General features: G+C 46.2%; 1 protein-coding gene across 1 annotated transcript; it reads left to right on the plus strand.

Moving 5' to 3' along the window:
* Window positions 1-139: 139 nt before the first annotated feature.
* On the plus strand, window positions 140-2,709 carry LOC119389722 (Parkinson disease protein 7 homolog). The gene is made up of 5 exons (XM_037657087.2): window positions 140-312; window positions 427-588; window positions 1,477-1,546; window positions 2,228-2,311; window positions 2,433-2,709. Exons 1-5 carry the CDS (start codon window positions 163-165, stop codon window positions 2,591-2,593), a joined length of 627 nt encoding a protein of 208 aa, XP_037513015.1. The 5' UTR covers window positions 140-162; the 3' UTR covers window positions 2,594-2,709.
* The last annotated feature ends 16,805 nt before the right edge of the window (window positions 2,710-19,514 follow it).

The raw sequence follows: 19,514 nt of genomic DNA on the forward strand, positions 1-19,514 counted from the left end.
TGAGTAGCAAAAACTTATTTAGATCGTTCTTTTAGACTTGTAGTTGTATCCTCGCGTGTTGGACATGCATTAACTACAGGGCGTCCTATGTTGGTTTACGAACAAGCTGTTGCTAACATTGTGCCAGTCAAGGCAGTCAAGGTCTCAAATCGAAACAAGTTTATGCTCCCGCGTTGTGTGTGCGTGTCCTCTCGCCGGCGTCATAACGTTTCAGGCTTTTTAAGTATGGGTAAGAAAGCTCTACTAATCCTCGCCGAAGGCGCGGAAGAGATGGAAGCGATTATCACAGCCGACGTATTGCGAAGAGGCGGCGTGAGTAACGCAATTTTTGAGTCGCTAAACATTGTCCGACGAAGAGCGCTCGGCTGGGTCACCAGCGGAGCCGTGTTTTGGTTTGGTTCACAGTGGCGTCATATTTCCTTTTAGGTCGACGTTACCATAGCTGGCCTCACCGGCGCCAGCCCAGTGAAGTGCAGTCGAAATGTTGTCGTTGTGCCAGACAAGAGTTTGGACGAAGCCACGTCGCAGTGTCCTTACGATGTAATCGTTCTACCCGGCGGGCTGAAAGGAGCTGAGAGCTTGGCAGCGGTGAGCACGCGCCTTCCTAATCGGTCATAAACTGTTCTTAGCACTCCGCGCGTTATCTCCGAGAATATTTCGTGTCAAAAATAATTGTCGCTTGTCGAATGGGCTCCGCTGGTTCTGAAGTACTGCGCCTTGAGTCTGCGGGCTCATTTCCTTGAGTTTTTGCACGCTAGCGTTTATTTAGGAGTTTTCAAAAACCTAGTCAGCTCACATTGCACGACAACATTCTCTTGATAGCGGACATTGCGAGAATCGCACAAGCATCATTCATTCGTTTAAGGGGACACAAAGAGCAAAACAATTTTTCTCATATGAGTAAATTGCTCTTTCACAATTTCAAAATCACCACGCTTACCGCTAGAAGACTATCGGTAAGCGAGAAAACGTGCATGCAGAAATAAAATGCGAGCGTCGGTGCCACCTTGATATTCCCACGCCAAACGCGTGACTTCACAGATTTTGACGGCGTCTACTAGGTCCTACGTAGTTTCTAATAGGTAAAAATGAAGTACATTGTCCTCTGACGGGGCTATGGACTTAACATACCAAGTTTCAGGAAATTTCATTGGGCCAATGCCGCCAAAATACGAAAAATACCCTCTGAAATCCGTGAAGTCACAAGTGGAGATTTCGGCACTAAATTTAAAAATGAAACTTTGATGTTGATTTCCTTCTGTCTTAGTAAACCTATGATGGTGAAACTAACGACAGAGTTGTCAGAGTACAATATATCGATCTGGACCGATTCATTGTTCCACTTTAATGTCCCTTTAACGTTACACAGAAACGTTTCATATCGTAGTTTTGACACGTAAAACCGCAGAATCTGATTCTTTTGCCCAGGCGTTATCGACACCTCATTTATGCACTTTTATTACTGTGTCTTTGCAGAGCCCAGCTGTCGGCAAGTTGCTGAAGGAGCAGGAAAAATGTGGTCGACTCATCGCTGCAATTTGTGCAGGTAATAGTGAGGTCAATTTACAAGCTGTGGTTAACTTGCTTACTGAAGCACCATCAGAAATTTGGCTAATGCACCGAAATCATGACAAGTAACTTCCCCAACCAAGTTGGCCAGCTTCGTTATCTGGCATTTGTTAAATGACTTGTGCGCACATCAATCAAGAACAGTACTAGTTAACCTCGCCACATTTTCAAGAGCTGCTTACTTGTATAGAATTGGCAGCGCTTTATTTACTTAATTGCTGAGAGAGATTGATGTTGCATGTTGGGAGCACTAGATGTAGTATTCACAGAACAAACTCTGTGCACTGTGGCACTGAATAATCCGGCATGACACGATGCACTGCTGATCACAATTAAAGCTGATCGGGATCAAATTTCTCAACCGTTACTGGCTTCCTTCTGCAGCTTCCATGAAAGAGCCTATCACAATGAAGAAAGTATATATGGATCAGGCCCAATCGCAATCGAAAGTGACCGTGTGACACCGGTATGAGCAATTCACGAAATATTGTTAGTTGGCAAGCCTGCAGGACTTGATTCTAACTAAAATGTAGAAACTAAACCGCCGACCACACAATTTTTTTTATTCTGCAGAGCCAGAGCAGCAATGCAAACCGTCTGTGCAATTGATGACTACCGAATTCCGAAGGTTCTTTTTCTTTTTTTGATCTCTAAATAGCTCCTATTGCCCTGAAGAGTCATGGCATTGGTCACGGAAAGCTAGTCACGTCACACCCCTCCAAGAAAGAAGACATCTGTAAGGGTGGGTAACAAGGAACTCTGTCCATCCATGTGACTTGGAAGATTTCCTGTACTTTTTTTCCCCCTCCTTTTTCCCACCATACATGTTTGAGCTACATCTTTTCTGTAATCTACCTGTGCAGGTGACTACAAGTACAGCGAGGATAGAGTTGTCGTCGACGGTCAACTGATTACAAGCCGCGGCCCGGGCACGGCCTTTGAGTTTGCCTTGGCCATTGTCGAGAAGCTGGAAAACAAACAAGCTGCAGAAAAGCTGGTGCCGCCAATGTTGGTCAAAGTGTGACCCGAGCCATCACCACCGAAGAGTTGTTAATTGCCCTAACCCATCTGTTTCGTTGCTGCTGGCAGGTCTAGCCATGGTTAGAGTTAGTGTATTTCCTTACTTCTGACGAAATAAATTGCATGCCCATTTTCTGAGTAAAATGTGTTCACGTTTCTCTAGTCGACATGTGCACATAAACTCGCCACGGTGGTCTAGTGGTTATGGAGCTCTACTACTGACCCGCAGGTCGCGGGATCAAATCGCGGCCGCGGCAGCTGCATTTTCGATGGAGGCGAAAATGCTTGAGGCCCATGTTCTGAGATTTAGGTGCACGTTAAAGAACTCCAGGTGGTCGAAATTTCCTGAGCCCTCCACTACAGCATCTCTCATAATGGTATCGTGGTTATGGGGCATTAAACACCAACAGTTATTATGAACGTGTGCACATAAATGTCATATGTTCCCACATCCTAATGAAACCAACAATGAAGCTAAGGAAGGCATAGGAGACTATGTTTTAATTGCAGTATTGTAATTATGACACAAATTGAAAGGAATTTAAGTGAGTAAAAAATCAACTTGCCACAGGTAGGGACCAAACCTACAACCTTTTGGATAATGAATTTGTAGAGCATTAGACATGTTATCTGAAGGTTGTAAGATCAGTCCCTGCCTGCAGCAAGTTGATTTTTTATCTACTTTAATTCCTTTCCATTTATGTCATAATTACAACACCGCAATTAAAACAGTCTCCTATGCCTTCCTTAGCTTTATTGTCTGTTGGTTTCATTAGGTAGTGTCTAACAAAAGAAATTAGCCCTTGATGAATCGCAGATCTTTAATTCATGTTACCACATATTGCAAACATGCACTTTCTTATGATGGCCGAGTGTTTATGTGGCTACTCCCAAACCCAATAAGCCCTTGGTTATTCAGAATCTTCGCCCCATATCTCTCACTTCGTGTGTAGGAAAGCTTTATGAGCATATGGTTCTAAATCGCCTCACCCCGTACCTTGAAGGAAATGGATACATTGCTAACACCATGTTTGACTTCAGTGGCGGTATTTTGTAAGCATTCGTAAAACGGACGGAGGCACAAGACGTCCTCCTACAAATCAAAGAAGAAGCAATTGACCAATTAGACTCGTACAGCAAGCGGGCCATCCTCGCCCTCGATGTAAAAGGGGCCTTCGAAAATGTCTCCCATGAAAGCATCCTTCACGATCTAAATATTTACAACTGCGGTGAGAAAATGTACCAGTATGTTCAAAATTTCCTCAACGATAGGACAGCAACGGGGGGATTAGGAAATCTTCGCTCAGAAAAATTCACGCTGCCAACTAAAGGGACACCACAAGGCTCTGTTATATCGCCAATTCTTTTCAACTTAGCCATGAGCTCGCTACCTAACCAACTAAAACAGATAAAGGGGATCAAGCACGCGCTTTATGCGGATGATCTCACAATTTGGACCACAGGTGGATCTACCGGTACCCAACAAGATCAGCTGCAAGAAGCGGTGCGAACCACTGAACAATACCTTACAACATGTGGTCTTTCGTGCGCACCAGAAAAATCAGAACTCTTGACATTACGGAGACGCACCCGAGGCCGCCGGCCGCAAGAAATCCCAGATCCTGAAGGGACGCTTGGGGGAATCAGTATTACAAAAGTCTCTACTCTACGTATCCTCGGCCTTCTTATTCAGAAAGATGGTACTGGGGGAGCCGAACTGGAAAAGCTGCAACGAACAGTTCAGCAAATAACGCATCTTATCAAGCGAGTTGCAAGCAAACGGCATGGACTCAAAGAGGATGACTGCATCGCCATGATTCAAGCGTTGCTCAAGCACCATAACCTACGGGACTCCATACGTGGACATGAAGAACGGCCAGCGACAGAAGGTGAACATCCTCATCCGCAAAGCTTATAAAATTGCCATGGGACTCTCACCAACCACATCCACGATGAAACTCCTTCAGATGGGGGTACACAATACCTGGGAAGAGTTAATTGAAGCGCAAAGGGTTAACCAGTTGGAAAGACTAAAACTTACAAAAACGGGGCAGGCACTTTTAAAGAATCTTGGTTATACAGTGGAAAAAGCAGCACACCTGGCTCAGTGTATTCCCCAAGAAATCAAAGATAAAATATTTGTGTGTCCACTAACCAGGAACATGCACCCGGAACACGACAAGGGAAGACGACAAGCACGAGCACGATTGCTGCAGGCTCGCGAACTATAGCAACAAAGAGAGCGTGCGTTACACGGATGCTGCTAAGTATCGAGGGGTGAACAAATATGTAGCTAGCGTGGTGGATGAAACAGGTAGGGAACTCGCTGCCGCTTCGACACATGCAAATGACGCAACTACCGCAGAAGAACTTGGCATTGCGTTAGCAATAAGTACAAGTTCTTCAGTAACCATAGTGACGGATTCGCAAGAAGCATGTCGAAGATTTCAAAAAGGATCAATAAGTAAATCAACCCTTCGAATCCTCCTAAAGTGCGACTTCGAAGATGCAAGTATCCTCTAGACACCGGGGCACGAATCCCTAGCGGGAACCGAGCGGCACATGCCGCAGCCCGAGAGAATACACACCGGGCTACTCCGCAGCGATATTCGGACTCCGAAAACGAAGAGGAGCCAATACCAAGAAAGTACTCCGACATACACGCGCACTACAGGAAGCAACGACGCCACTAGCCAGCGGCTCATAAAAGGCTTACTAGAGAGGAAGCAGTGACTTGGAGAAGGCTACAGGCGGGTACCTACCCGCACGGTACACTACTCCACGCAATGTACCCCGGCAACTTTAACAGGCACTGTACATACTGCCCGGCCTCTGCTAACACCCTGTACCACATGGTATGGGGATGTCGCAACAACCCAAGTATCCCACCCATAGACGAACTGAACGTGGACGAAAATCCGGAAGACCAGTGGGAGGCGCTGCTGACGTCCGCGAACCCTGAGGACCAGCTCCGGTTGGTGGACAGGGCTCGAGCGTCAGCTGCAAGCCATGGCTACCTGGAATGAGGAAGTCACCCACCTCTGGGCGAAGAGCACGCGCGCCTGGTCCCTCAATAAAGTTTAATTCTCTCTCTCGCATGTGGATACCCTGCTGAAGTTTTTAACAGAGGAACAAAGGTGCACATGCTATGCCAATATAGCCCGTGAATGTCACAGCAGTCTCCCATGTAAGTTGGAATTATTGTTAATGTAAATTTTAACTGGCTATTAAATGAAGAAATAGAACGAGACTTTCAGCAGTAGTGTGAAGCTTTCATGGTGTGCTGCATTTGCACTGTTTAGCTCCACCTGTGTCCCAAATTAGCATCAAGTCACCAATTTTCTCATGTGTGACTGAATGCTCAAGACTGCAGACTCGCGTAGGAGGCTACAACAGGCCATGCTGCACAGCAGACAACGATCTGACATGGCGCACGAGTAGGAAGGGTAATGTATTCACAGGGATACAATTGACTAGGCTCTCACTCTTCATTGGCTTGAACAAACTGTGAGCTTGTTCACAGTTTGTGTTAACCAGTGCCTTGTTTGTCGCTCTTTCACCGTCCTGTGCCCAGGACTGTTACCTTCTTGATCATGTACCAACAGCCCGGTTAGGTGCACTCCTGCAGCTCATTGCTCAAGTCACTGCTGCACTGACAACTGAAATATGCAATATGGCGGCCCGAGAGCATTATAAAGACTTCTCTCGCCGTGGATTCGCAAGAAAATTTGTTGTACGTGCTCTGCTAGACATCCACGTATCAGGGGTGGTGACGAGTGTGTTTATATGGGGAAGGGGGGGGGGGGTGTAAGAGCAGCCGCACCCCCCGCCCCTCCATTGCCTTGTGCGCTCAGATTGGGGCATTGCCTTGTGTGCTCAGATTGGGTGCACTATCCATATTTGTTCACAAGCGATTACGCGAAACAGCTTACATTGTAATAAGGTATTCATGCAACCGGTCACATGTAATCACATTTTTTTATATATTTGTATTCGATTGATTACCAATTACGCATCTAACAAGCTTCTAGCACGGGATGCCACATGTAGCATTTATATTCAGCACAAGCAACAGCAGCATATGCTCGCAGCCAGGGTCATTTTTGCGAGATCACTCATAATGTTCATAGGCCCAAACCAAGAGGTCAGACCATGGCCTCCGTGATTGGTTCCGGCAGCACACTGCAACCAGTCACAGAGGCCACGGTCAGATAAACTTAAGCGGGAACAGCAAGAAACTCTATCTGGGTCAAACACTAGATTCCAGTTTCGCAATTTAGGAGCGTGTAGTTTGAAAGCTAGTGAGTGTTAATTTATGGCAGGATATAGGCCCTGTGGAAGAAAATGGAGGCGGTTTTGACTGCCCTCTGAGCATGCATGGCAGGTGAAGCATGTTCGCATATTGCAGCGTGCCTTTTTACGGTGGACACCGGTGTCCTTATCATCAGTGCAAAAGTTGCACTAGAAGGCAATATGGGTGGCTGTCCAGCTATGTTAAAAAGACGGCGCATGAGCGTCTGAAAAATATTGGCCCTGCATACCAACGTTTCTGGAAGTTCTGCAAACGTTGCTGTATACATCGTCCAAAGGCAACGGAATGCGGCTTTAGCATCAGTAACCAACAGCCCAGGGGCGTAGCCAGAATTTTTTTTCGGGGTGTTGGGGTGGGAGCTAGGTCCGATTTCTCTTTATCTGTGTTCGTGTGTTTGTGTACGTGTATTTACACACATAAAAACTGCAAAAAGTTAGGTGAGCTCGATGGCGGAAGGTTCAAAACCAAATTCATCAGCAGCTGAACTTCCACTCCGCTTTTTCAGAACTATTCTTCCAGGCCGGCTTTTTTTTTTTCATTGCTGTGCTCTGCAAGCTTTAAAGATCTAACTTACTTGAGGAGCGTCTACAACAAATTAAAGAGCTCATAAGTCCCAACCTAAAACACGGCATAAAGGCAACTCATATTATGGATGCGTATTCCATCATTGAAGATACTGTTCATCAGATGGAGTCCTCAACAAGGCATCCGACTAGGGATGGGCGAATATTCGAATCTTTCGAATATTCGAACGAATATTAAAGTATTCGAATTCGCTCCGATACGAATTTATATTATTCGAAATTTCGAAGTATTTGAAATGAACGAATATATGTACGAAAATAAAAGCAGAGCGCAAAAAAAGACGGGACACAAAAGACAAGAAGACGGGACGGGCGCTCACTACCAACTGATTTTATTACGAAAGAATTGGGGGAAAATATAAAGAGCGTACGTCACAAGCGCGCCTGCGCACACATCGCAAAGCTAATCATAAGAAAATCTACTGCATATTGCGGCAAAGCAATTGAAATTCCCGCTCCCGCAAGCACACTGACGTCTGGCTGACGCAATCTGCGCCCTTCTTTTTCATGTAGAACGCCTCCAGGCTCCAACAGTTCACGAGCAACCGTTTCTCTGCTTCGTCCCAGTACCTTCAAACGAGCAAACAAAGGCACACAGCCACACGCTGCACAGTGCGCAGGAAGGTGCGCGCCCTTATCATTTGTGAGTGTCAACTCATGCTCACGGGCCCGTTGGTTGACACACCTGCCCGTTTGGCCGATGTAAGATTTGCCACAGCTCAGAGCCAATTCATATACTACCCCTACCGCACAATCCACGTAGCACATATTGTGCTTGATTCCACAATTCGTCTTCTTTTTTTTCCTCACCGGAGATGCGCGCACACAGCTTCGACAGCTTGCGCGGCGCTGAAAAGACGATGGGCACATTGTGCCTATTCGCCACTTTCTTGAGGTTATGCGCTACTTTGTGGATATAGGGGATCACCTCAGGCCTCGTGTCATTTTTGTGCAAACCTGAGCAAACCTGAGTAAGGCTAAGACGGAAGCTGTAGCGAGGTGCAGCCAGCCTGAGCTGGAAAGATTGGCAAAGGCCATTTCTGGAAGCAAAGGTAAATGTTTGGCCATATTTTTTACGGCAAAAACACATAAAGATGGTATACCGTTAGAGCGATTGTGAGTGAGAAAGGATCCTGGCAGCTGCACCTGAGTCGGTACCTGATGAAACATTTGAGTAGTTTGAACATTGAGGACCCTTTTGCAACGAAGAATTCGCTCGAAGTGATTGATCTTGTGCGCAACAATGATTTGGTGGGGTACTTCTTTTCAGTCGATGTGGAAGACTTGTTTTACACTATCCCACATAAGGAATTGTTCATTGCTGTGAAGGAATGTATTGAAAACAATGGGGAGCTACTGTTTCAAAATAGAGCTGGAATTACAGTTCAGAACTTTATATCGCTTTTAGAGTTTTATTTAGGCTCCACCATTGTGACCTTTGACAGCAAACTTTACGTGCAAAAACGTGGGATTTGCATCGGTTCGTGTGTGGCACCGGTCCTATGCAATATTTTTTTGTCGGCAGTGGACAGACGTTTGAAGAGTGCTTTTAATAGTGACAAGGTGCTTGCCGTGTGTAGATATGTTGATGATTTTTTGGTGGTTCTTAAGAAGCAGGAAGGCATTAGGGTGAATGGTGTTGATTTTAGTGGTTTTAGCGACGTTTTGCACGAAATTTTAGAAACTTTTAATCAGGTGGGACAGGACTTGTCGTTCACACACGAGATTCCTGCAGAAGGAAAGTTGCAGTTTTTAGATTTGACGCTGACACTGTCACGCTCGCATGTATGTAGGGCCTATAATCCACGCTCCTGCAAACCACTGCTGCCGTTTGATTAGGCTCATTCAAAGACTGTGAAACGAGCAATTGCTTCCATGTGTCTAGAATCCGCCCTCCAAAAGTCTTGCGTCCATGCAGCCCCCTGCAGTTTTTACCAGCAAGTGCAACGACTACGGTCGTCAGGCTATTCAGACCCTCTTCTGGTGGCTAACGCGGAGTCGTTGCTTCAGAAGGTGAAAGGCCAGGGCAGGAGGAAAGCCACACACAAAAATGGCACGAGGCCTGAGGTGATCCCCTACATCCACAAAGTAGCGCATAACCTCAAGAAAGTGGCGAATAGGCACAATGTGCCCATCGTCTTTTCAGCGCCGCGCAAGCTGTCGAAGCTGTGTGCGCGCATCTCCGGTGAGGAAAAAAAGAAGACGAATTGTGGAATCAAGCACAATAGGTGCTACGTGGATTGTGCGGTAGGGGTAGTATATGAATTGGCTCTGAGCTGTGGCAAATCTTACATCGGCCAAACGGGCAGGTGTGTCAACCAACGGGCCCGTGAGCATGAGTTGACACTCACAAATGATAAGGGCGCGCACCTTCCTGCGCACTGTGCAGCGTGTGGCTGTGTGCCTTTGTTTGCTCGTTTGAAGGTACTGGGACGAAGCAGAGAAACGGTTGCTCGTGAACTGTTGGAGCCTGGAGGCGTTCTACATGAAAAAGAAGGGCGCAGATTGCGTCAGCCAGACGTCAGTGTGCTTGCGGGAGCGGGAATTTCAATTGCTTTGCCGCAATATGCAGTAGATTTTCTTATGATTAGCTTTGCGATGTGTGCGCAGGCGCGCTTGTGACGTACGCTCTCTATATTTTCCCCCAATTCTTACGTAATAAAATCAGTTGGTAGTGAGTGCCCGTCCCGTCTTCTTGTCTTTTGTGTCCCGTCTTTTTTTGCGCTGTGCTTTTATTTTCAGACAGTGCACCAACTCGCCCAGCAATGCGTTCTATTAAGAATATATGTACGTTTGACCGCACGTAACACCCTGTAAAAGTGGTTTCACTGCAGCGTCGGGTTGCTGTACCGTGAAACCACCCTGCCAAAGAAAATCTGCACTGCCGCGAAGCCACACTTCAAGGTTAAGTGTACATATTTTTTTTTTTAATTAACAGCGTATTATATGGGCTTATATGCGCTAAGTATAGTAATCTTTAACTTGTAACGTAATGCACCACTTATAACTCGCACCCTACTGCTATTCAAATTTTGATACCCCATTCAAGGTTTCTTCCACTTCATTTCAAACCAAAAAAGTGACATTCACTCATACCTAGTTCCAATTCTTAAAAATATTGTGCAAGGGTCATGAAGGAAATGCTCAATTTTTCTTAATAATATGTGGTGAGTACTATTCGAACTATTCGATTCGAAATTATTCGACCAAATCACTATTCGCTTCGGATTCGCTTCGAACCTTAAATTTACTATTCGCCCATCCCTACATCCGACCAATTGCCTTGACTGGTACAAGTACCGAGCCGGCAGGGCGACCAATGAGAAGCTCTTGCCACATAAATATTCAGAAGGCAGCCATCCATCCTGGTTGAATGAATTTGCTATACCCCTAATTAAAAGCAGTCACTCAAAGCTGTGGACATCAAATGGGGCTTGGCACATGAGCTTTGGGTGGAAAAAAACGCCAGGCCTGCGCTGAAACCGCAGCACAGTCACAGCGAAAGCTGGAAGAGCGGCGTGAAGTTGGGAAGCTTCTCTAAGCCATTATTCGTCATTCTGCGGAGAAGCGAGGCACCAGCTACACGTCTGTAAGGGATTATGTGCACTTTTGTTGACGCGACGACTGATGACGATGAAGAATTACGGCTCAGCCCTTTGTAATGGGTTGGAAGCTTTAAACGGCCCACCAGTTATGTAATTTGCACTGGGTGACGCCCGGTCGCTATTTCCCTCTGCCGTCATGCTGTATAACATACGCTGACGTGGGAGAGAGACGAGGGAGGGGTGCGAAGAACTTTACTGAGACCCCGAGGAAATGGATCATGCGCTTATGGGCTTCCTTGGCAACCAATACAAGTGCACTTGCGAGGAACCCACTACGCTATAAATCATTGTAATTTTTTAGAAGTAGGGCAGCAGGCACTGTGCCATTTTTCGTCATTCTTCGGAGAGCCGTGCTATCTGCTAAACGCATGCAAGGCATTATGCGCACTTTGTTGATGCTGTGCCTGATGACGACGAAGAATTATGGCAGAGACCTTTGTAATGGGTTGGAAGCAATCAACAACCTACTCGTTGCGCAATTCGCATTGTGTGACACCTGGTTATAGAATTCGCGTTGTGCGACGCTTGGTGCTTATTTTACTCTTCTACCACGCTATATTGCATATGCTAATGTGGTTCGTTCCCGACACGACGCCTGTATATATAGGACCTTTTTGCAAAGCAGTTTCAACCACCGGCATGGCTCAGAAGTTGAATACTGGGCTCACACGCAGAGGGCCCAGGTTCGAACCTCGTTCCATCCTGGAATTTTTTCTTCTTTCGTTTTTTTTTTCTTATTTCGAGCGATACTGGTTACGGACACCGGCGGCGGCGGCGGCGGCGGACAACTACGGCGCCAAAAACGGCCGGTGAAATGATCTCATAACAGCTTTCGCTGTAAAAGCACTACACATGCATCCACCTAATTCACCACAACGTACGAAACGGCTATGAATGTCGACCTGTATATGGAACATGGTTTTGTCGACGTGACAATGCAAGAATATGCAGAGTGAGAAAGCCGATCGAATGTTTATTTCTTGCTTTGTCCCGTCCGTCCCTTTACTCTGATGACATCACGTTTCATGAAACAAGTAACAAAAGAGGAGGAGGAGAATGAAACGTTTATTTAGACAAAAAAGATGAATAGTTGAAAGGGGAAATGTCATGGGTGGGTTCCCCATTCCAGGACACCAACGGCCGCCGCTGCTCACCACCCGGCTTGATCCAGGAGACCCTTTCGGGTCTTCAGGTCAGTTCGGTTGAGGACGGCATCCCAAGGCTCCCCCATCATTGTGAGGATCAGAGGTGAGTGCACCTCCATAGGTTTGCTCTTGACATTCCCATGTGACGTGCTGCAGCGTCGGTCTCGACTCGCACCACGGACGTTGGTTTAAATATGCATTAGCCCTGTTAACGGAGACGGAATGAGCGCGTCATGTGTTTTAGGACATCCCTTTACGTATGTTCGTGCGTGTGTTTGTATGTGCGCAGATTTATGTACACACTTGTAAAATGCAGGAGATTTGGGGGCAGGGGGTGAACCCCCCAGCCACGCCACTGTTGACGACGTGTATACTGAATAGTGATGCAGAACTATCAATGGTACTATCGATACTATCGATAGCCGAGTGACTATCGAACTATCGATGATAAAATATACTATCGATAGCGCTATCGATAGTAAGTACTATCGATAGTATAGAATCAACAGCGCGAACTCATTGTAGAATAAACTTGTTTCCCCGCGCGCGTGACATAGAGGAGCCGGAGGAGCAGGCTGAAGGGAAGAAAGTTGACATGCTTGTGCTCTTCACGAGTGTGCTTTGCTGACATATGATCATAAACTCAAACTATTCAGCTGTGGCGGAAAGGAAGCCGTTACATGGGGTGGAACTGCGCGGCTTCAAATTTATACTGCGTTTTATCAATTCAAAATAAAAAAAATATCAAGAACTATGTTTTTTAATTGTAGGATGTAACTGGCTGCTTTTGAATGTGAATTTATTGATGGACATATGCCGCCATTTTCACAGCGGAAATAATTTCTCTCGCCAAAAATTTGCTCATAATTTAAGCGAAGCTGATAGTAGGCTATCGCGAATATTTTGGCAATTTGGCTAGCCAGCAACAGCATCGTTATTCGCACCACGTACTATGGATAGTTTGTCACGTGGTTGTTAGGGTGAAGAATACTGCAGTAAGACTGGGAAATACGGAGCTCTTTATTTGGGCGAACTTGTGCCCGGAAAATCAAAATTCAAAATACAAGCGATACACGCTGCGCACTGATAGCGGCGAGAACAGTCGCCGGCCATCGAGTAATCTGATAATCGGTGGAATGCTTCGTTTTTTATACATCAGTCATCGAACCTTCCAGCGTTATCGCTGGTGCTGGCGTAAGCTCTTGAATAAACTAGAATATTCGCGTCCGGCGCGTAATCTTAATATAATGATTTCAAACAATCGCGAAGCTGCTCAAATATTGCGGCGTGGTCAACGTCAAACGCTGCTAACAGTCTGTGGCTGAAACCCGAATACATCAAAACAAAGCAATAAGCACGCGTGGCAGTATCGCAAGTAATATTACCGATGGTACTACCGACTGGACTATCGATAGTTCCTCGATAGCAGTACTATCGATAGTCTGTTTACACTATCGAGAGTTTGAAAGAAACTATCGATGCTATCGATAGTCAATTTACCGATAGTTCTGAATCACTAATACTGAACCCTTATATGCTGGGTCCCTTTCCATTCTCAATACGCTTCACTGCACGACAGTAATGCTTCACCGCAATATAGTGTTTGTGCTTCCCTGCCTAGCACTACATTATTATGTAAAACGCACTTTACGGTGTCTTTAAGGTGCCTTGCGAAACTTGAAAACTCTGTCGAATTTAAGTCAAGCTTTAAGCGTGACGCCAGCAGGCAGAAAAAAAATGTGTTCCACACTCGCCGCCATGGCTGCGACCGACTGGCGCTGACTAACACTCCTAGGTTTAAATGCACATATATACCCCATAAAGTGGACGGGAGGATGACCGCCGCCGTAGCTCAGTGGTAGAGCATCGGAGGCATTATTTGAAGGTCGCAGGTTCGGTCCCTGCCGGCGGCAAGTTATCTTTTCGCCCACTTCACTTTCTTCACACTTTATCCTAATTACAACGAATAACATACCCTATACTTTCTTTGGCATTGTCTGTTATAGTTCTCATTAATATTGTGTCTAAGAACCGAGCCCTTAAAAGTAGTATTCTTTTCTTCATTCAAAAGCCAGAAGAGTGATTCATGGCAATTATGTCAGTGTAGTTGCTTGAACAAATAAAGGCGCGTTTCCTTAACGTTCCTAACACATCACTATACGTACAGTGGTCGTTAAACACAGGAAAGTCACTGTAATAAAACAAAGCTTGGTGGATAGTGAGATAATAGACATCAAGTTATACAGATGCAGCTTTTTGCGTTAATATTGAAGTGTTGCACTGTAGCGGAGCTATATTTAAGCTCTCCTTTGCGCTGCGTAGCGTTGACAGAAAACTCGGCCGGCGCGCGCTCTCTTCGTCCTCTTCTCCATCTTCTGCTTCACTCTCCGAACAAGTGCGCCAGGTGCGCGCTCTCCCGCTGCGCTGATTTGTCCGGCGTGGGATGCAATAACTCGGATGGGCGAGAGAACGAGTGCAGAGATAGAGCGAAAGAGAGAGAAAGAAATTGGGCAGAAAGTGAAGAAATATAGAAAACAGAGAAAGAAATGGACAGAGAGAAAGAGATAGAAATAAACAGAGAGCAAGAAAGAGAACGAAAGAGAGAAAAAGAGAAACAAGGAAATAGAGAGAAAGAAATAGAAAGATAGAGAGGAAGAGAAAAAAGGTTGAAAGAGCGAGAAAGAGAGGGAAAGAAAGAAACATACAAAAAAGAAAAAAAAACACCATCTCTGCTAAAGGGGACCATGAGGCGATGCGATGCAGCGTTTCGGCATGTCGAGCCCGCGTTTCAGAAGGGAAGTGGAGAGGGGTAGGGGAGAGGGAGAAAGTGGGAGAGGGGAAGGAGAGAGGGGGAAGTGAGAGAGGGGACATGTGTAATGAAGTGACAAAATGATTACCCCCTTTATACACTCTTGCAAGCCATTTTAACGGGACGTTTTAAAAGCCACAGTGCATTTCATTAGTCCTGTGAACGATTAAAATGGCGATTTTTTTCCGAACGTGGCTGAACACTTGCGGAGGACGAATACTCTTGAGGAGCAATTTGAACGCGCACCAGTTTCAAGTTGTACAGAGTGTGTATACAGGGTTTTTCAGCTAGCTTGCGCCTACTATTAGAAAAACAAGCACGTGCGCTATGTGTGTCGAATTGGTCCAGTATTGTTCTGAGCTGTACGCAGTACGTTAGGATATTTTTCTCAATCAGCCAAGCTGGGTAATTAACAAAGACTTTGTAACTAACGTCTTATATAGTAGCTCTAGTGAAAAATTTTCAATGCAAAAGTTTTAATACTTGTCCTGAACGTCTGAATCCAACAAGCTCGGTAATTAACAAAGATTGCTTAATTAACCTTTAAAGTAGTGACTCTAACAAAAAGTATTCAATAGAAAAGTTGTAACGTTTGTTCAGCAACGCTGGAGTATTTCATATATGCTCAGATAGCTGCCCTGATTTTTTTTTCATATTTTCTTCAGGGTACGCGAAATTAAAAAGTATGCTACGCGCAAGTTAGCTGAAACACCATGTAAAGTATTGGGCATTAAAAATTATTCTCAATAGTCTGTCACATAATCAGCATGACGCTTCTCCTAAACTTCCATGAGTTTGTTTTTTTTTATCAAGGCTAGATATCTTCAGCCGCACTATGGGCGCACGATATGCCGTGTACTCAAGTGGCAGCCACACATGCACTTTTGTTCAGTGAAGGTAATGTGCAATGTGTAGATGACGAAGAAAAATGTGTACCTTCAATTTTAAAGAGCTACAAATGATGCTCTTATGATTTCCTCAACTTCGTTATCTGTTGCCTTCATTAGACTGTGTCTAACAAAGAAAGGGGCCCCTCGATCTAGTTCCCCTTTCGTTTACGTGCGTGTATCCTCTCATTCGAGACGTACCGCGTGGTCTAAACAGCTGTCCGGTGAAACTGCCTTCAGTGCGTGCTTTCGGGAGTGTTCTGGGCACTCTGTCATAGCATCGGTCATTTTACATCGAAATCTATTACCACAACAACAGCCGACCTTTGTGGCGTAGTTATCCGCTGCCGCCGCCGGTGTCCGTAACCGCTATCGCGTACAATAAGACAAAAAAAAATCCGTGATGAAGCAGGATTAAAAACCACGCCCTCTGCGTGGCGGTCGAGTCTCCTACCACGAAGCCACGAAGTAGCTTGTAACAAAAGACTTATCACGCATACTTACTTGTGGTTATACATGAAGTCTTCCTGTGCAATGCGCCTGCGTGCGTATATATATATATATATATATATATATATATATATATATATATATATATATATATATATATGCATACGCTCTTTCACGAAAAGACGTCACGGCAGGCGTAATGTCGGGCAAGGAATCACGTTAACAGATATATTATAGCGTGGCAGAAGAATTGAACCCCCCCATCTGGCTACGCCAGTGTACATGTCCAATGAAATAAAAATTGGACCGTCCACGTATTCTGAGAGGGAGCAGGGCCGTATACAACCAGCTAATGCTTCGCAAGAACGACGGTTCCCCCTTCCCTTTTCTTTCCCTCTGAGTAATAACGCGGTCATTCATTCATTCATTCATTCATTCATTCATTCCAGTGAGGTATTCTGTCACAATTTGCGACAGACCAAGCCATCGCTTCCAGTAAATGACACTTCCTGGTCAATTACAAATACGTTGTCTACCGTTTTTAGATAAACTGATCTTATTTCAGTGTCCCTCTAATAATTCAATGCGTTTTCAGCGCAGCAACACTAAGAGAGCGAAGTGCGGCGGGGAAGGAGACTGGCTAGCCCATCTCTCTCGCGGCCTCCACGTATTGCAAGGCTTGGGATTTCGCTTCACTACACTTTGATTGCAGGCTGTAGGCCACTCCATCGCACTGCACCGAACTATCGGCGCGAACTCCTCGACGGGATGGGTGTTAGGCGAAAGATTAATGTGGCGGCGTTCCCCCTGCTCCGTGCATGAAGACAGCCGTTGAGCGGCGGCGGACTGTGAGGGCCCACCCGAGGCGGGCGTCCCAGGTGTGGTCGACCTCCGCCGACGTGCGATTGCTGCCGGCTCGGCTCGGCTTCTGTCTGTCCGCTCTGCTTGATGCGGCGGGCATTTCCTCGGCCGCGGGCCCGCGACCGCTTGAGCGAGATGCCATACACCGCAGCCCCGGTAAAACGCGCCGTGTGATGGATGAAGTGTGAAGTGCTTGCGTGAGTCCAGGGACTCCGTGGAGCACGTAAGGAATCGCCGACTCATGTTTGAGAAAAGAGAGATGGAAGGAAGCGCCGTTGTAAAGCTAGCACGTTTCGTTTTCTTCCTCGTTAAAAAAAAACAAAGAAAAACAAAAAAAAACAAAGAAAGACAAAGAAAGAAAGAACATTCGGAGCAACACGAACAAAGCGAAAATGCTGGGATTTCTGGGCTTACGTCATCTAGGAAGGCGCCGGCACTCCCATAGGATGTCCTGCAAACGATGGCATCATGCTAAGCTGCTGTCACTTAATCCTGTTAAACTGAGTGCTATCTCATGTTCACGTGTGACGTCAAAACCCTAAAGCTCGAAGGCTTTCTATGAGCACTAGAACAGAAGCTTGAGCGAGTTGGTGGGGATTCATACTTGAAAATGTGCGCTTCAGGTGTAGATGATTACTCGCGCCCTAACTTCGTTGCTGACTCTCATTGCTATCGCCAAGTATACGACTCACTCACCACTTCTCACTGCGCTGCTAGAAGGGCGATTTGGGCCGCGCGCAGGAGCCTCGAAAAGAAGACGACTCGACTCGTTGGTATCCATGGGCGTCGGCAGGATTTTGTCTTGGGGGGTGCAAACCCGTGTTACATCGCGTCTGGGGGAGGGGGGGGGGAAGAGAGAGAGCTGGCATAGCTTGGATGGGGGGGCAAGTGCCGGTGTGGCTTGAGGGGGGCAAGTGCCCCTTTTGCGCCCCCCTGCCTACGCCCATTTTGGTATCCGTTTCAAGACTGATTTACTGTAAACAAGGACTAGAAGGTTCGAAAGGAAAGTGAAAGGGAGAATAAGAAGGAAGAAAGGTCAGAGACTGTCCTACGGAGGAAACGGTGCGGGCGCAGCCACTTTGGTCCCGTCGGCATTGTGTTGGTTTGGTCGACGCCCCCTTCTCGATCGGGCGGCGAAGATTAGTCCTGTCAGTCTACTTCGACGGTGTGTTTGTGGCGGGAAGGTCCGCGGAGGCCTTCAGAATTCTCAACACCCCGCAATGAGCACACGTTCATTCTCGGCCGTCTTTGTAATCGTTGAGCTCAAGCGGGTACAAGGCTGGTATACTGGTCGTCGAAGCTCCCTTTTGTTTGGCAGAAATATTTGGCAGGCGCGTTGTTCGGCCGTCTAGTAAAGTTGATTCTTCAACCGCGATCCGAGGATCGCGATTCAGCCAGAGACCAGGTTAGTGAAGTTTTTACACTAGAGGTGCCCGTCAAAGGCGGTCCTTGCGGCAACTTGCAAGTCAGAGGCTTGGAGATTGTGGAGCAAGTAGTTTTATATACAGAAGTGGTTACAAGAAGAACATATTTACAAGGTATCTACAAATTCTGGCCGGCTACTTTGGACATCGTCCAACCTTGGGGGCCCCTAGCACTGCCCTAGCAGTATGTCACAAACGAGCGCGTTAGTAAAGTGCGCGCGCGGCCGCTTTCAAACGGCAGCGGGAGAGAACGGCGCAGGGTTGCCACTGACTTTCGAGTAAATGTCGCCAAACGACGAGCAAAAAGTCGCCAAAAGTCGCCATTTTTTTACAAATTTCGCCAAAAAAGTAGCCATTCTAGATATGTGCAGCATACCCAGTAATAAAAATTTCCACTCACGTATAGCCCCGTAGAATACAGTACCATCAAAGACCCTTAAATTATATTGACGTTTCTCGATGCCAGTCATATCGCCCGCTTCACCATGGGAGTGCATGGTGCTGCTTCTCCGACTAGCCGCAAGGTGTGCGTGGTGGCGCAAGGGTGAATGAACGAAACGCTCATGATATCCTTCCATCCCTGTCCTCTCGTTTCAAAGCTAAAAGTGGGGTATAAATCTTGGGCGAAAACCGTGAAAGCATTATTTGTAGAGAACTTTACGTACCCTTATATGAATTAAAAGGAATAAAAGGTTCATTGAAGGTAACACGACAGAATTCTTACATGAACCGATCATTAGTGAGTCTTACACCTTTTCAGTGTGAACTAATATGATACCGGACATCACTGACCCTTTCTTATAGTTCCTTATATCTACACGCGTCAATCCGATGCGTTATTGCTGTAT

This window comes from Rhipicephalus sanguineus, chromosome 4 (genome assembly GCF_013339695.2).
Source record: "Rhipicephalus sanguineus isolate Rsan-2018 chromosome 4, BIME_Rsan_1.4, whole genome shotgun sequence".
In the NCBI taxonomy this organism is placed as follows: Eukaryota; Metazoa; Arthropoda; class Arachnida; order Ixodida; family Ixodidae; genus Rhipicephalus; species Rhipicephalus sanguineus.